At 38.1% G+C, this 19,456-nt stretch overlaps 1 protein-coding gene across 1 annotated transcript in view; it reads right to left on the reverse strand.

Annotated features, from left to right (window-relative positions):
* CEP152 (centrosomal protein 152) overlaps nt 1-19,456 on the reverse strand; it is a 114,693-nt gene that overhangs the window by 57,228 nt on the left and 38,009 nt on the right. The window contains exons 12-14 of the mRNA XM_049781706.1: nt 14,178-14,325; nt 10,511-10,602; nt 8,558-8,721 (exon numbers count right to left, since the gene is read on the reverse strand). Of these exons, the coding sequence (XP_049637663.1) occupies nt 8,558-8,721; nt 10,511-10,602; nt 14,178-14,325 (404 nt within the window). The remainder of the gene's footprint in view (nt 1-8,557; nt 8,722-10,510; nt 10,603-14,177; nt 14,326-19,456) is intronic.

Consider the following 19,456-nt stretch of genomic DNA (forward strand, 5'->3'; position numbering starts at 1 on the left):
CCATGACTTTGAGATTAGAAGCATCTTCAAGGAGGAAATACCACTGTCAAAGCAAATGGAAGCAGAGCTAAACAAATGGGAGAACATTAACTGAGAAGCTTCTGTACTTCAAAGGAAATGGTAACTAGGATACAAAGGCTACTTATGGAATTGGGAGAAACTATTTCAACCAATACCCATCTGATAAAGGGCTAATATCTAATAAATATAAAGTACTGACAGAACTGAACAAGAAAGGAGTTAACCCCAACAAAAAATAGGGAGAAAAAGTAAACAGACATTTCCTCAAAGAAGAAATACAGATGGCCAAAAGGCACTTGAAAATAAGCTCCACATCACTAACATCAAGGAGATGGAAAGCAGAACAACAATCGGTATCATCTCACACCACAGAGGAAAGGGTGCGTGGGAGGGAAGAGGCCATCAGAAAGAGTGAGAGGAAAACTGTAGAGACTGGTGGTGGGAAATTTGCACTGGTGAAGGTAGGTATACATTGTATAACTGTAACTCAATCATGAAATTATCTGGGGGGGAACTGTATTATGAATAACCTTGTTACCATGGTGTTTAAATTAAAAAATATGTTTTTTAAAAAAGGATCAAGAGGGCCAGAGAGATAGCTCAGCGGTAGGGTGTTTGCCTTGCATGTGGCCAAACCAGGATGGACCTGGGTTTGATTCCCAGCATCCCAAATGGTCCCCAAGCCTTCCAGGAGCGATTTCTCAGCACAGAACCAGAACCAGACTGCTGGGTTTGACCCCAAAAAATGTTTTTAAAGTGGGGAGGGGATCAAGAGTCATTTGGAACTAGACAAATGGTTCTTCGGGTGATTACCTATAAACTATCAGATGGTTCCACTCGTAGATAGAGAATAAATAAGTAAAGCAAACTAACTGGCAGAAAACTAGTTAGTTTTACTGCAAGATTTAGTTTTTAAGAAATTAGATTCGTGAGAGCTATGGTGGTTACCTGAGGGACAGTGAGGTGGCTGAAATGAGTAAACGAAGTTTTTTGGTAGTGAGGTGATAATGGGATGTTGCTGGCAGGGACAGTAATTCCAATGTACATATAAAAGTGACATAGTAAGCAATACTCTTGAATCAAGTTGCAAATGCTTTAATGATGGGTAAGCAACAAAATTACATTGCCCCCCAAAAATAAAGTGTTCCTTGCAATCTATAATATATCGATCAATAGGTACCTCTGTATATATAAATATCTATTTATATGGATATAACCTATTACATAATATAAAATTCATTTCCCTGTACTATGAAATTGTGCATTAACTTTAACTGAAAGGTTATTTCAATCAGTTAAATTATACATCCCTTATTTCTTTCTCATTGAATACTGATTTCTGGAAGAAAAAGCACAGCATGTACTCCTTGAGGAAGTCAAGTTAGAGAGCATAGAAAGTGCTTGCTAAAATAACTTTCTCCTTTTTCCCAAAAGGGAAAAAGTCAGCCCATGGTGACCAGTCCTGCAGAAGGCTCTCCTAAATCCAAATAAACTGTAGCCCTTTATGAAGCCTGCTGAGAAGACCAAAAGGAAAAGGCATTCCACTTGTTAAATGTTTATTATTGAAGCTTTGCAGCCAACTATAATAAGGGAAAGGGAAAGCTGTCTCTGAGCCGCATGCACTTTTAGCTACTCAAATGCCATGAAGGTGAAATAGAATACTGAAGCTAAACTCTAAAAATTTCTAGGCAGCAGCTTGCGATAGGCAGCAGTTAGGAATAGAAGCTTGGATCTGCACTAATATTTGGGTCACTGAATTGAAAGCAACTCAAGTCAACCAAGAATTAAAATTCTCCACCCTGGGAAAAGTGTTACTTCTAAAAACCACAGTGAAGCAGAAGCAGGACACAATTTTTTTTATCCAAAATCTATTCTCTTTTAGATCTAAGAATAAATATTTTCACTTTTTTTTTTCAAAGAACAATTTTGTTCTTCTCTACACAACCACTGGTTGACAGACTATCAATTAAATATCTCTTCACATATTCTGTATTGATAAACACCTCACTGACTGCCCACTCTGTGATTTATTGACCCCTTACTCAAATGTCTATGGATGACATTGTTTGGTATGATAGTGATGTGATGACCTCAGTTTATTGTCTAAAAATTTAAAAAATAAAACAAGATGATACTGGTTATGAGTACTTGTAAAATAGAAAAAGGGAAAGTAGACTACATTTAAGTAGACATTATAATGATACTTAAATGTAGTCTACTTTTTAAAAAAATAGAAGACAAACATATAGGTAGATAAATTTTATTGATCTATAAATTTAAAAATAGAGTAAAATTATAAGATAAAAATTAAGTAAATATAAATAAAGTAAAGCATATTAACAAAACTTTGGGGTATGAACTAAATCATTACTTCACAAAAAAGAAAATTAAAGGCAAAATTATTTGACTTTCATAATAAAAATGGAGCAACAAAATTATAAGACAATAAAGTTCTGAATTCAAAAATTGGTATTGCAGCTAATAATCTGTCTCATTGGGCAAGAATTTGGCTCTTTGAACTCAGGATTTTCAACTCAGAAATGGTACTAATGGATGCAACATTTTGTCCAAAATTGAGATAAGGATTAAGGACTTTTTTTTAGAAAGTATTTGTTTAATTAAAAGTAAATAATAGTAACCATAATTAAGTACCTATTATGTACTAGGACACACTCTATAAGAAGTCCCTTTATATTAATTATCTACCTGAATCCTTATTTTATAATCCTTAAAAATTAATCCGTAATATCAGAGTATCATCCGCATAGCAAAAAAGTCTGGTAAGAGAAGTTCGACTTACAAAAGTCAAGAACGTCAAAAAATTGAGGCAGAGAGACCAGTGAGTTCCTTTTTGTGACATAGAAGAGGTATTTTCACAACTAGGTCAGGGTGCTCCTCTTTGCTCTGCAGACACACATTTCTTCCAGTCAATAAGCCATACCACAACACATGAAAAACACCACCATACTGCAAAGATCACAATGGCAAAGCATTAAGGCTGAGTGAATGAAGATAATAGTTTTAAAGACCCAACTAGAATCAGTCATCTATGGATCACTCCACGAAGGATTTTAGAGAGGAAATGTTGAAGATGTTCAAGGAACTGAAAGAAACCATGGAATGTACAGCCTCATGAGGATATGAAAAGTAGAGGATATCAGCTATATCACTCCTAGGAATATACACTAGCAACACATAAATATAATACAAAAATCCCTTCCTTACACCTATATTCATTGAAGCACTTTTTACCATAGAGCAAGACTCTGGAAACAACCAAGATACCCTTCAACAGATGAATGGCTAAAGAAACTGTGGTACATATACACAATAGAATATTATGCAGCAGTCAGAAGAGATGAAGTCATGAAATTTTCCTATACATGGATGTACATGGTATCTATTATGCTGAGTGAAATAAGTCAGAGAGAAAGACGCAGAATGGTCCACTCATCTATGGGTTTTAAGAAAAATGAAAGACATTCTTGTAATAATAATTTTCAGAGACAAAAGAGAGGAGGGCTGGAAGTTCCAGCTCACCTCAGGAAGCTCACCACAAAGAGTGATAATTTTAGTTAGAGAACTATCCTAACAATGAGAATGTATGAGGGAAATAGAAAGCCTGTCTAGAGTATAGGCAGGGGTGGGGTGGGAAGGAGGGAGATTCGGGACACTGGTGTTGGGAATGTTGCACTGGTGATGGGGGGTGTTCTTTACATGACTGAAACCCAACCACAATCATGTTTGCAATCAAGGTGTTTTAATAAAATATTTTTTAAAAAAGTAGAAGATATAAAAAAGTAGAATGAGAAAACTTCAAACAGAAATAACAGAATGAAAACTTGGAAGATGGAAAAAAAAACTCACTGGAAGGCATCACCAGCAGAGTAACAGCTACTGAGAACAGAATCATCGAGCTCATAGATGAGCTGTATAATACCTCCAGACAACAGCAGAAGATGGAAAAAGAGTTTAAAGTAAATGGAAAAAATAACTCAAAATATATGAACAGACAACAATAAAACTTGGAACTAAATTTAACAGAAACAACAAAAGTATCCTAAGAGTCCAGAGAGCCATGGAATAACCCTATGAAGAAGCAATAGTAAAGATATCATTGCTGAGAAGTTCCCAGTGCTGGAGAGTACTCGCACCCACATCCTGGATACCCAAAGAGATCAACTAAAAGAGACCCAATAACAAGCACCCCAAGGCACATCATGGTCACAATGATGGGAACCAAAGAGAGAAAATACTGAAAGTAGCAAGATCAAAAGAGGAAAATACATATAATGAAGTAGGACAGCACTGGTGGTGGGAATGCCCCTCATTCATTGTCACTATGTACCATAAATAATGCAGTGAAAGATTTGTAATGCACTTTGGTCACAATAAAAATTAAAAAAAAAAAATAACAGCAGATTTATCACAAGCAATCTTCCGGGCCCAAAGGCATGGTGGGATATAATAGAAAAACTCAATGAAATGAACACCTCACCAAGATTACTTTACCCAGCCAGACACTCATTCATGTTTCAATGAAGAGCACACAGTTATACAGATAAACAACAGCTTAGGAAATCTGCAGACTCAAAACCAACTTTAAAAGAATCGGAAGAGCTAATTTAAGGCAAGACAAACCCCACAAATAAACCCAGTTTCTACAAAAAATTGCCACAAAATTCCATGACAACAATCTTTCTCAATGTCAAAGACTAAATGAACCAATTAAGAGACACAGAGTGGCAAAATACTTCAGAAAATTGAATTCAGCATGTTGCTGCCTGCAAGAAACACAGTTGAGGAGGAAGTCACAACAAACACAGATTCAAAGTCAAAGTCAAAGTCAAAGAAAGACAATCCTTCAAGCAAACAACTCCCTTACAAAGACTTGGATGGCCATAATAATATCAGATGACACAGACAGACTTCAGGCTCAAAATGGTTATCAGAGACAGAAAGGGTCATTTCTAAATAATCAAGGGATTATTATATCTGGAAGAAATTACCCTCCTAAATATATATGCACCCAGTGAGGGTACAACAAAATGTATAAAACAACTACTTATAGACATGAAAAAGGCATCAACAGCAGCCCAATATTAGTAAGATAATTCAATACCACTAGATCACCTCTTGATAGGTGATATACAGGCCTTGAGGGAAGAAATGAAAGAGATGGGGTTAGTAGATAAATAGAAGGCTTTTCATCACCCAAAAGCTGATAACTCATTCTTCTCCAATGTACATGCTACATTATCCAAGACACAAAAAATATCTGCATAAATCAAGAAGATAGTAACTATCAGCTATCTTCTCAGATTATGATATACAGAAATAGAAATGAATTACAAAGAGAAACAGAAATAACCTTGACACCTAGAAATTAAATAGCTCACTACTAAACAACTGGTGGGTCAGAGAGAAAATCAAAGAGGAAATCAAAAAATCGCATTTGGAAGCAAATGATAATGAAGACATGAATTATCAGAATTTGTGGGGCACAGCAAAAGCAGTATTAATTTTTTAATAAATTAAAATATATAGGATTGCAAGCATTCATCAGGAAGGAAGTTCGATCCCCCAGCCAGGAGTAACCTCTGAGCATCAAATGGATGTGGCCCAAAATAACCAAAAAATACAAAAAAAAAAAAAAAAAAGGAAGGAAGAAAGTTAACAGCTCAGAGTGAGATAGAAACAGGCAGGAGAAAGAAAATAATAAAACAGAGCAGAAATTTATTAATACCTAAAGACACCCTAAATATACCCTAAAGACAATCAGAAGATCAATGAAAGCAAGAGCTGGTTCTTTGAGAAAATAAACCATTAGCAAGATCCAAGAAAGAGAAAAGGGGGCCAGAATGATATCATAGCAGCAGGACATTTGCCTTGCATGAGGATGACACTGGACAGACCCAAGTTCAATTCCCAGCATCCCCTATAGCCCCCCAAGCCTGCCAGGAGAAATTTCTGAGAGCAGAGCCAGCACTGGGTTTGGGTCCCCAAAACAAAAGAAACAAAAAAAAAAAAAATTGGAGGGGGGATCACATACGATGGCACTCAGGGGTTACTCCTAGCTCTGTGCTCAGAAATTGCTCCCAGGCAGGCATAAGGAACCTTATGAAATGCCAGGATTTGAACCTGAGTCTGTCCTCGATCAGCTGCGTGCAAGGCAAATGCCCAACTTCTGTGCTACCTCTCCAACCCCAAAACAAATAGAGAATAAAAATAAAACCTAATAAACTGAGTCAGAAATGAAAGAGGGATGTCACAACAGACACTACAGAAATTCAAATGATAATCAGAGATTACATTGAGAATCTTTATGCCACAAAATGAGAAAACCCAGAGGAAATGGATAAACTCTTGGACTTATTAAAAGTTCCCAAAGTAGAACAAGATGATGATGTGGAACACCTCAACAGATCTATTACTATCAAGGAAATTGAAATGGTAATGGAACACCTCAACAGATCTATTACTATCAAGGAAATTGAAATGGTAATCAAAAGGCTTACCAAAACATAGCCCAGATGGATTCACTAGTGCATTCTTTCAAACCTTTAAAGAGAGTTTACTGCCAATCCTTTTCAAGATGTTCCAGGAAATGGAACAGAGACACTCTCAGGTGGCACAGCGGTAGGGTATTTGCCTTGCACGCGGCTAACCCAGGATGGACACGGGTTCGATCCCTGGCATCCCATAAGGTCCCCTGAGCCAGGAGTGATTTCTGAGAGCAGAGTCAGGAGTAACCCCTGAGTACCGCCAGGTGTGGCCCCCCCCAAAAAAAAAACAGAAACCCTCCCAGTTCCTATGAAGCTAACATCACCCTGATACCAAAAGCAGTCAGAGACAACATACAAAAAAAAAAAAAAAAACAATTATAGGCCAATATCCTTGATGAACACAGACACAAAGATCCTCAACAAAATATTAGCAAATAGAATCAACAACTCATCCTCCAAAGTTTAAAGTTTTCATAATTTATAGTTTTAGTGTGGGCCGAAGAGATAGCACAACAGTAGGGCATTTGCCTTGCAAGCATCCAACCCAGGACAGACGGTGGTTCAATTTCCAGCATCCTGTATGGTCTCCCAAGCCTACCAGGAGCGATTTCTGAGCACAGAGCCAGGAGTAACCCTTTAGCGCCACGGGGTGTGACTCAATAGAGAAATAAATAAATAAAAAATAAATAAATCTGGAAAATTTGCTGTGAATATTCCATTTCCTATTTAAGCCATATTAATTAATTTCCAAGGAAGTAGTTGAAAGAGCAAGGTCTTTTGATCAGATTTTGTTATGAATCACAGGTTAGCCATTTACTATTAGCACTATGTCCGTGGGCAAATTTCTTTGAGCTCACTTTGATTTTTTGCCTGTGTAATTTTCTTTTACAATTTATTTTATTTATTTAAAATAAATTCTTGAAATGAATCACTGTGAGATACACAGTAAAACAAGGTTTTCATGATGGAGTTTCATTCATACAATGTACAACACCCTTCACCAGTATACATTTCCTGCCACCAATGTTCCCAGTTTCCTTCCAGCCTTCCCCACTGTCTGACCGTAGCAGACATATTTTCTTCTCTCCCTCTCTCTTCCCTCTCTTCCTTTACCATTCCCTGTTCCCCCATCTACCTCCCCCTCCCTTTCACTCTGCTCCTCCCTCTCTCTCTTCCTTTTATTTGCCTTTTAGACACTGGTTTACAATATTGTTTTGAAAGGTTTCATGCATATTATTTATCTCCTTTCAGCATGTACCCAGTCTTTCCTTCGCTCATCTCATCCTTTAAGTATTTAATGAGGCCTAAATGTGCCCCACTCCATCCTGGCAGTCCCATGGAGGGATAATAATGCAGTCCTCCCATAAGATTCCTAAACTATGTGAGTTATGTATTGTTAAAAAAAAAAAAAAAAAAGACAGAATCCCTACCTTAATAGTAAAGTCATATGGCTCACTCCTAGGGAAAGTGATATTCACTCATATACCACTGATATTCCTAGGTACGGATTTTTAACACATAATATGAGCATAAAAAGAGAATATAGCCTCACCTTAGTAACAGGAGATATGTAATTGCAGTTGTAAAATTTACTTTATAGATATTAATTTTTTAGCTTATTGAAATTGCTTAAAAGATTAGTTTGAAAGCAAAGAAAAAAAAATGATAGCAATAGCAAGGTACTAAAGGCAATACAATAGCAATGACTGGGGCTTCTGTTTACTTGGATTTCAGAAAGTACTGAAACTTGCTATCCCACATTTAGGAGCCTCTAGTCAGGGGATGGAGTAATAAAACAATGGGTAGGAAACTTGTTTGCACACAGCTGACCTAAGTTCCACCCATCCCTAGCACATCCCTAGCACCTGAGCCCAAAACTAGGTATAAGCCCAGAGAGTGTCAGGCGCAGTTAAAAAAAAAAAAAAAAAAGCTTCTAGTCAGTTCATTGTCATATACTTAGTACCACTTATTTCCATTATAATCACCAAAATAAATATAGGCTAATCTATATTAAAGTGTTTTCCCAATACCTCTTAACTTTAGGCTTTTTCCAGTTGGTCTTTTTAATACCCAAATCCACATATGATTCTGTGAGTTCCACATTTAGTTCTCCTTCTGAGTCATTTGGAAGTATTCCTAGTTTTTCGGCAGATTCATAGAGAGCAATTTCATCTTTAAGTTGTGCTATTTCTTCCTACAACACAAGAAATTAATAAAAATTATTTTCTTACATGAATGAATCAACCTCCCTATGCTTTAAATTTCATTTTAATAATCAATATAGAGTGAACCCTTCTTTAAATATCTTGTTGGCATGCACACAAAATAATTTCAAAGAGTAGAGATGTGGCTCAAGTGGTGGGGCATGTGCTTGGTGTATGTGAGGGTCTAGGCTCTCTTCCCCCAACATTGCAAAAATCCCTAATCCCCAGTATTGCCAGTCTACTACCACCAGACAGAAGAACAAGCCTGGCCATAAATAAAATAACTTTATATAAGCCAGCAATTTATGATGTTTCCAGAAACTGAACCAATGAGTAGGCAAATGAATGAAATGAAAATACTAGCAATTTCTCATTTTGCTCTCCATGAAAAGCATTCCTTTTTTGGAGTGGTAGGGATGGTTGATTTGGTCCCCGAATAGCAATACTCTGTAGTTACTCCTGCCTCTGCACTCAGTAATTAGTCCTGGCAGTGCTCAGGAAACCAACCATCTGAGATGCCTGAGACTGAACCAGTTTATCTATCTGCAAGGCAAGCAACCTTCCTGCTGTGTACCATCTCCTTGGTCTTTCCCCCATTATTGGTCTTTTTTTTTTTTTTTAATTTAAAAGCCATTTTTTAAGTAAAAAAATACACACACACACACACACACACACACACACACAAAGAACAAACCAATAAAAAGTACTAGACTTGTAACAAACTAAAATAATTCCACAGAAAACTAAATGTAAAAAAAATGAGGGATGGATGAGTTTACTGTAACCTTCATGGGAACAATAAATGTCAGGCACCAGTGAATCATTTTTTCCATATTTCTGAAGAAAATCCTAATGATTAGAGTGCTCTTATAATTCTGATAGGAATCAGAAACAAATATTAGCAACCTTAATAAAAACTTTAAAATAAAATAAAACAGGGAGGTAAAGAGGGCTAAAAAAGCTATATCCCTTGCTGACCTTTTCTTTCTTTTTTTTTTTTACTTTTTTTAATATCTTTATTTAAACGCCTTCATTACAAATATGATTGTAGTTGGGTTTCAGTCATGTAAAAGACCACTTCTTTTTCATTTTCCTAGCTTACTAGTACAAAGCACAGAGTAAATATGTGGTCCATGAAGGCATAGGTCAGACAACAGAGGTAATGCTGTAGGCTCTTCCTCCAATGGAAAGTATAACAATGGAAGAGGTAAGATGGCTCCAAGTAAATCAAAGACATCCCATACCTACAGATAAAAATAATCATCTGTATAGAGCCAAAAATGAAAGGATAGGGGCCCGGAGAGATAGCACAGCAGTGTTTGCCTTGCAAGCAGCTGATCCAGGATCAAAGGTGGTTGGTTCGAATCCCGGTGTCCCATATGGTCCCCCATGCCTGCCAGGAGCTATTTCTGAGCAGACAGCCAGGAGTAAACCCTGAGCACCGTCGGGTGTGGCCCAAAAACCAAAAAAAAAAAAAAAATGAAAGGATAAGCAGTATGAAGGAAGTGGCAGACAGGGCAGACAGAGAGGCTAGCAGTGGAAAGCAGGGCCCTAGCTCTGGAGTTAGATAAATCTGCTTATAGATAATATATAGATATAAATATATCTATATAGATAAATCTATGATTTATCTATTGGGTGATATTATTGTGAATAATTTTCTTGGGTTTGGATCCAGTGATTTCCCCCCTTCATTGAGAAAAAGCCAGGGTTCAGAAAGTGTATGTAACCACTGTCTTGTTCAGGTTTCCACAGTCTCTTCCACTGGGTAAAACTCACTTGCAAAGTCTTGTTCATGTTTTCACTCAGAGCAAGTGACTTTTGTGCTTGCAGCAGCTGCAGTCTTAATTGAGATGCCTCCTGTACTGAGCCTGTGGGAGAATCAGAAAATAGAACAAATATATATATGTACAAAGTACCTCTGGTGCATAGAACTAGAATCCACTAGGGCTCTCGAAGGTAGAGGTACACAGCTATCATTTTTTTTAAGATAAAAACATACATCATCATTTATCATTAAGGAAATCCAAATCAAGACAACAATGAAATATCACCCTACACCAGGGAGGATGACACACATCAAAAATATTGGGAATAGGTTTTCCCTCAGACTCCTTCCAGGTTCTACTGCCGGTCCTGATCGCCTGCCTCTTGCACCCCATTTCAGGTCTGTATGTCTGGATGGAGTCCCTTCTATCAAAAGGGGTAGGTGCTGCCTGCAGGATTTTCCCTTAGCCTCGTTCCAGATTCTGTCACCACCTGATCACCTGTCTCTCAGGCCACTTCAGGTCTGTGTATGGAAAGAGACAGAGACCCTCCGGTCCCGCCTATCTACCCCTCCATTTCACAAACTGGGCACGCACAGGGTAGAACTGGGGGAATGTTAAATGAAGTAAGCCAGAAGAGGAATACATAATTATATCACTTATAGATGATATTTAGAATAACTACATGAAGACATGCTATGATTCAAATGGCAGTTGTTGAGAATACCCTTGACCCCAAAGGATAGTGAGGAGAAGGAAAGACATCAAATAGAAGAGGAGAAACACAAATATGAAAGGATGGGGCACAATCCAAGAGGTCTCAGGTGCATTGGTGGTGTTAAGGACAGAACTAAATATACAAGCCAGGGTCAACAATGAAATCATGAGAACCACGCTTTAACAACCAAAATTTAAAATGAGGCCTGCTATGCTGGCAGTCTGAGACCAGTGGTGGTAGCAAGGGATGCACTCTGGTGCATTGGTGGAAGGAGGAGAACACTGGTGGTGAGATTGGTCCTGAAACATTGTATGTCTGCAACCCAACTACGAAGAACTTTGTAAACCACAATGGTTGCAATAAAAAGTGAAAGAAAAAGATAAACGTATAAAGATCTAACCAGGGGTACCCAGAAACAAGAAATTTGGTCAGAACACTTCCAAGATATAAGACTCCCCATATGTCACTGGGGAGTTGAAGACACAGGACTATGACCTTGCTTGAACTCAGCTCAGTCACAGTGATAGAGCTTGACACACCAAAAGTCCTTTGCTATGAGCAACTTATAGAGAACATTTCAGCTTATATTTGGCTGAACATTTCAGCCAAAAAAAAAAAAATCTTTGGAAACTAGTTCTATCCTGTGATAAGAAAGCAATGTCTTGATGATGCCTTTAGTTTTTTCTAAATGTATCATTTCTACCACCTCCATCCTCTATATGTAAAGGACACAGATGAAGACCCCACTGGAGAAACTTTAGTAACCTGATTTTTTTTTTTTTTTTTTTTTTTTTTTTTGGTTTTTGGGTCACACCCGGCGGTGCTCAGGAGTTACTCCTGGCTGTCTGCTCAGAAATAGCTCCTGGCAGGCACGGGGGACCATATGGGACACTGGGATTCGAACCAACCACCTTTGGTCCTGGATCGGCTGCTTGCAAGGCAAACACCACTGTGCTATCTCTCCGGGCCCAGTAACCTGATATTTTTAAGGTACTGGGAGAAAGTTCCCATTTCCAATAGACTATATTGGGTTTCCTAATAAGAAAAAAAAAACGCACATGGGAAATGGTGAAGCAAAGAAACTATGGCATATTACACAACTTTAAAAATCATATTTTCAAAGTGTTTAATAGCAAGAAGAGAAGCTCCTTGAATATAAAACAAAATAAATATGAGAGAAAAGAGTTAAAGAGGGAAACCTGAAAGAAGATGAACCAAATTTGGCTCCCACTAAACACATGCAAACATATTTTGACAGTCTTTTTGCCCTTGGTATTTTCTTTTCTTTTTTCTTTTTTTCCTGCCCCTGCCTTTGGTATTTTCAACTCTGTAATAAGCACCTCACACTGTTCCAGCAGTCTGAACTTTCTTATGCCAGTGCAACATTCATATACCAACTGATAGATTATCACTGAGCTATTTTAACAGGGTGAGTTATTTATAACATGGCAATTTTATCTGTACAGTATAAACTCTGATTATATTATTGCCTTTTATTCTAAAATGATCTATAAAAATCAATAAGAGGTATCCCTGAAATTAATAGTAAAAAGCATCTTTTTGAGATTTAGTGCCACAGGATTCATTCTAGAAATCTTAAGCAATAAATAAATAAATAAATACACACACACACACACACACATATGTGTTCATAACTTTTGAGTGAGCAAGGACAAAATGAAAGGTATCAGAGATAGTACGGGATTAAGGTGCAATCACTGAATTGTAAAATAAAAATTTAAAAAATCCACAAGTTGGGTGAGACCACCCCAGGCAGCGTGTTTCTAGGTCTGATGAAGCAGGATAGCAGTAGAGAAATAATACCAAGCCAGCGAGTTCAAGTTTCATTGGAGTTCGTCTGCTTTTTCCTCTAGGTCTTTCTGCCTCTTGGCCTCTCTCAGCTTTGTGCTTCCTATCCAGAGCTCCCTCAGCCAAGCCCAAATCCAGAATCCTTTCTTTCTTCAAACCAATTCAGGTGGGCTTTTACATATCAAAAGAAGAGGTTATCAGGAAGAGAAAGTCAAGGAACACTTTTTTAATTTTTTTTGTGGGGGGATTTTTTTGGGCCACACCCGTTTGATGCTCAGGGGTTACTTCTGGCTAAGCGCTCAGAAATCGCCCCTAGCTTGGGGGAACTATATGGGGATCAAACCGCGGTCCTGATCCTTGGCTAGCGCTTGCAAGGCAGACACCTTACCTCTAGCACCACCTCACCGGCCCCAAGAAACACTTTTGTCTGGAGTTGATAGCTGGGTGTTATCTTAGACAGAATTATCTTACCCTGAATATATTCAATTCCCAAGGGTACAATCCTGAAAACCACTAGACATCCTTGACTACTGGGGTAATTTAGGTAATCCCAACATTACAGGGTGCAACAGCATGCAGCTACCATTGAGCTACCACCCTGACCAGCATAGAATTTCTGGGAGGGACTTTCAGGCCTTCTGAGCACAGCTCCAAAGCCTCCACTACTAGCCCCAGCATAAAAATGAAACAAGTTCTACAAAACGCTAGAATTATATGGACGCTGGAAAACAAATATAATGGGATTTCACAACTCTTTTCAGCTTTCAGGGATGCTCTCTACTCCACAACAGATATTATATTGTTTTATTTTTGCACATTTGGCTTTATATTCTTTCAAAAACATAATCTCTACAGGCAGAACTGTGCGTGTGAGTATATATTCCATTTAAAAGATTCAAATGTTAAAATAATAATATCTCTGTAGTAGGATCACTGATTATTTTTATTTTGACACTTTATACTTACCTGTACTTTCCAAAACATCTAAGAAAAAATACACTATACTTTTATACATACAGAATAAAAATATTCAAATAAAACACTATCACCAATTATTTTCTTCTAACAAATTTTAACAATTCACTATTTCCTTCACGATTTGTCAGTGTACTGAACCACCTTCTGGGAGACAACAGCACAGTCAGACACCCACCTGACTGCAGCAAGTTGGCACACTGCTTCTGGCTCTCCTCAAGACTTCTGGTCAACCTGCTAATAATCTCAGTCTTTTCTAAATTGATGGCATCTTGATTCCTTTCAAGTTGTTTCACTTGGTCTTTCAAATGGCAGCAAATGTCTTCCTAGAAAAAAATGTTCAGAAGTTCTTTTCACGATAAGTCATCTAAAACTAAAATAGTCAAAGCTGACATTATGGCAAGGCAACACCAATCCATGAACAGGATCACAAGTCAGGAAAATATACTGATCTGACTCTGGGTAAGTCATTAACTTCTCAATCTACTGTTGTTTCTTTTGAAATTACACTGCTAAATATTGAACTGAGTTATTTGTCAAAGTATAGCCCTGCTCTACATTCACAATAGGTTATATTATCCTAAAATTGAGTTTATTCAAGTCAAAGGAAATGTGCTAAATCTCTATTTGTGAGGCTGGAGAGATGATATAATGGGTAAGTATAAGGTGCTTGCCTTGCATGCAGTCCACTGGGTTCGATCACCAGCATCCAGTATGGTCCCCTTAGCATCAACAGGAGTGATTTTTGAGGTTAACTAGGAGTAACTAGGAGTTAACTAGGAGTAAGCCCTGATCATTGCCAGAGGTAGCCCAAACAACCAAAACCAACCAAACAAAAAATCCTATTTGCATTGTATACTGTCAGTAGAAATGTTTATATACATGGTTAGGCAGGCCATTTGAACCAAGAAATTCATATCCCAAAACAGCAAGGATACAGATAACAAAAGGAAAATCACTCTATTCCACAGCTAAAGATTCATTCATCTGGGGCCGGGAAGGTGGCGCTAGAGGTAAGGTGTCTACCTTGCAAGTGCTAGCGTAGGACGGACCGCGGTTCGATCCCCTGGCGTCCCATATGGTACCCCCAAGCCAGGGGCGATTTCTGAGCACAAAGCCAGGAGTAACCCCTGGGTGTCAAACGGGTGTGGCCCAAAAACCAAAAAAAAAAAAAAAAAAAAAAGATTCATTCATCTGAGTAGACAAAAATAGTTTCTTCTTCTGACCTTGTTTTAAACTTGATTTGTTTGTTGTGGTCTTCTTTCTACTTTTTACTTATTTCTATTACTCTTCATAATTTCCTTGAAAATGTTTATGCAGGTGTTATAATAGAAATTGCAAAGTAAAAATTTAAGTGACAAAACAGACGGATAAATGTGTGTATATACTTGCATGTACCTATGAAAGAAAATAAATATATGGTGGCGGGTGTGAACAACAGAAAAAAGTTTGTATGGGACCGGAGCAGTGGCACAAATGGTAGGGCGTTTGCCTTGCACATGCTAACCTAGGATGGACCGTGGTTCGATCCCCCATATGGTCCTCCAAGCCAGGAGCTATTTCTGTGCGCATAGTCAGGAATAACCCCTGAGCATCACCAGGTGTGGCCCCCCAAACCCCCCCCCAAAAAAAAGAGCTTGTATAAAATAAATTCATTTCATCAAAGAGAAAATGGACCTTCCAAGCCCAAGTTAAAAAATCATCAATCTCTCATTCACAAAGATTACAGGGAGCTAGGGAGGTGGTTCAAGTGATAGAGTTTATTAAGTCGTATATGTTTGTGGCTCTGGGTTCAATTATTGGCATTGCTGGATGTGCCTTGCACCCCAAGAAAAATTTAAATTAAAAAAAAAAATAAAAAGCTAAGCAGTCTGACTTTAAAGCAAATAGCAGAGGATGAGAGATGCAGAGGAACGAATTAAAGTAACTGGTTGACTGGAAAAGCCAGAAGAAAATAAGTTCCTGCAGTAAAATGAATTTTAAAAAAGAATTTCAAAGCAGAGAGAAGGTATTTGGGATCTGATACTTTAAGTCCATACTGGACCCTTTAAAGTCCAAAAAAGGCCATTAAGATCTTAATATACGGCAGACTTTATAAAAATATGAACATAGAATTTTCCCTAAATAGAGAAAGGGGACTTGATATTATCCTCTTGTGGCTTAAAATTTTATGTGAACATTATATCCTTCTTCATAATGTAGCCATGCTTGCTTTAAGTATTTTCTACCAATATTTTTTAGCAAACTAAAGCCTTTTGGGGGAAATGGCTTTATTCAACACTGCAAACCTTTCACCACTCTGCTGCAAATTTCCAGCTAGCTTGAGAAGAATGCTTGTAAAGTACCAGTGTAACATGACAAACACAACAAATGAGCTAACATTAATGACAGTGTGGGTACAAGAAGGGGTAGAGAGAGACAAGTCACATTTTTATGCTGAAGAGATCACAATAATATTTTACAAGTACCTAGAACTAGCAAATGAAGTTAAGAAAAGATAAATTTATTAAATATAATATAAAAGGGTAACCTGCCAAAATGACTATATCATACAGTAAGAACTTAACTATGTTATTTCCTATTGACCAATTCAGAGAAACAGATTTTATTCATAAGACTGTAGCATAAATACTGAAGCTCCAACAAAACAAAATGATGTTTAACAAGTGATGCAAAACAAAATAAACAGTGCATGGCCACATCAAAAAAGAATAAGAACAACCAGTGTTGGCGTGGATGCAGGGAAAAAAGGACTTTCATTCACTGCTAATAGGAATGTTAACTAATTTAGCCTTTCTGAAAAAATAATCTGGTCTTTCCTCAAAAATCCAGAAGTTAAACTTCATTCAAACCAACAATACTGCTCCTGGAAATATACCACAAAGACACATTGCAGAAAAGGTATCTACACTTCTAAGTTAACTGCAGCACTATTCACAATATCCCAATCTGAAAACAATCCAAATGCCTGAGAACAAATGAGTAGATAAAGAAACTATTGAATCTGAAAACAATCCAAATGCCTGGGAACAGATGAGTAGATAAACTATGATACATCTACACAATAAAATACTATGTAGCTGTTAGGAGAAATGAAGTTATGAAATTTGCTTACATGTAGATAGACCTGGAAATTATCATGTTGAATAAAATGAATCAGAGGGAGAGGCACTGATGTAAAATGGTGCACAGAAACTGAAGATTTGTCCACACACACAGATCTTTGTGAATATTATAGCCAATAGCAATACAGACTTTGAAAATAACATTAAAGGCAAAAAATTATTGAGGTAAAAAGTATGCATGACACAGAAACCTGAATCCAAAAGCTCAAACTCAAGAAAGATCAAACTGAAAAGAGCTTTTGCTTTTGCTTTTGTTTTATTTGGGGGTCACACCCAACTGTCCTCGGGCATTACTCCTGGCTCTGTGCTCAGGGATCACTCCTGGCAGGAGCTATGGGAGACCATCTAGGGTGCTGGGTATTGAAAACAGGTCAACAGCAAATAGACTAAGAGCCATCCCCACTGGATTAGCTCTCCAGCCCCTGAAGAAAGGGTTTCTACTATAAATGGAGATAAGCAAAGATCTTAATTTTTTGATGTTCTAACATGACAACTGTGCAAATAGAAGGTAAATGGCAATAATTTGGAGAGAAAGATCTGAGACATGTTATATCTATGAATAAGAGAGAAACGGGGGGGGGGGGGGGGCCGGGCGGTGGCGCTAAAGGTAAGTGCCTGCCTTGCCTGCGCTAGCCTTGGACGGACCGCGGTTCGATCCCCCGGTGTCCCATATGGTCCCCCAAGCCAGGAGCGACTTCTGAGCGCATAGCCAGGAGTAACCCCTGAGCGTTACCGGGTGTGGCCCAAAAACCAAAAAAAAAAAAAAAAAAGAGAGAAACAGGGCAGTTTGCAGACTTTGGAGAAGGTCTAAAAGATTATTTGCTCCAAAGAGTTCTGCTAGTCTTTAAGTTGAATCCCATTTCTTACCTTCTCTGTCACATTAAAAATGCAAAGAACTTGGGCCAAAGTAAAAAAGAAATGCTAAAATATGCTGTGCATGTTTATAATCTGTTTCTACCCAGAAAATGGCTTAACAATGGCTTCAGGAAACCATTAGATGAGTAATACTATTCTACAAACCATATTTTCTCAAAATATACTAATTAGATTTTTTTAAAGACCAACTATATCACAAGTCACTGCTTCTTGGATTATACAGAGACAATTATCATGTTAAATTTTCTTTCTAAAGATAGCTAGAGACACATCAGACCTGTATCTATCATGACATTTAGCAGTTGTTTAATGAAAGTTTGTTAAATAAGTGAAAATAATCTAACTGTTCAACAATGGAGGCCTTTCCACCAAGAACAACATTTTTATACAGCAGTGACTTTGCCTGAGGAGTTATGAACATCTTGAAAAAATCTGAATAAAGTTATAAATCTTTAAAGAAAAAAAAACTGCATTGGGGGCCAAGAAGAGGCTCAAAGCATCGGAACATAGACTAGGATTGATCCTGAGGCCCACATGATTCTCCGGAACAGGGAGGAATAACCCTTGGTCACCACTAGTTGTGTTCCCAACACAGAAATGCATTCATTTCTATACCCAAAAGAAAAGCATCCCCACTTGCAGAAACCCTAGGGGCCCATGGCTGTCAGGGCTGCAGGGCTGTAGGCTGCAGATCCCCAAGGCTGTCAGGGCCCAGTGCTGCCAGGTTCGCAGGGGTTCATGTGGCCCAGTTGCTGAGGGGTGATGGAGGGAACTTATGCCCATCCAGGATGCCAACATGTAGTTACTGACAGCCAGGAACAGAGACAGGAGAAAAGAAGAAACCAAGTAGTATGCATTTTATTCCTCCTGGTGTCTAAGGCCCAGGGCTTCCAGAGAGAGGGGGCGTTAGATGGAAATACCCCTGGCCAGAGGTGGCCAGAGGAGGCCTGAGTTCAAAGATAGAAAAGCAAACAGATGCAAAGCAGGCAGCATGCTCTGGTCATTATTCTGGACTCCCCATCAACAAGCCAAGTGTCTCTTTTGATACCACATGGCAAGGGGGTGTGTCCGAGGGGTGTTGGACCAATGAGATGTCTAGGCCCAACTGCCATGTTTCTTCCAACGGACGTTCTCCAACTGTCTCTTTCAACTGCCATGCCCACTATTTTCGATTTGTCAGCTCACTGGAGCCCAATTATGACTTCCTTTGAAGCTGCTAGGTTAGAAATCTGTAACTATTAAAATGCTCTACATATGAGCATCGATGCTGTTAACACCATGAACATACACTACATAGGTATGCAAGTGTATGTGAGTTCACGAGAACTACTTAGATCCTCAACATTAGCAAATATATTCAGGCTTTTCTGAAAAAATTATCTGTTATTTATACCTTACTACTATTTTCTACATTTTCCAAGAGTTGTTTTCTTCTTTTCTTTCTTTTCTTTACAAA

Source organism: Suncus etruscus, chromosome 10 (genome assembly GCF_024139225.1).
Source record: "Suncus etruscus isolate mSunEtr1 chromosome 10, mSunEtr1.pri.cur, whole genome shotgun sequence".
Classification (NCBI taxonomy): Eukaryota; Metazoa; Chordata; class Mammalia; order Eulipotyphla; family Soricidae; genus Suncus; species Suncus etruscus.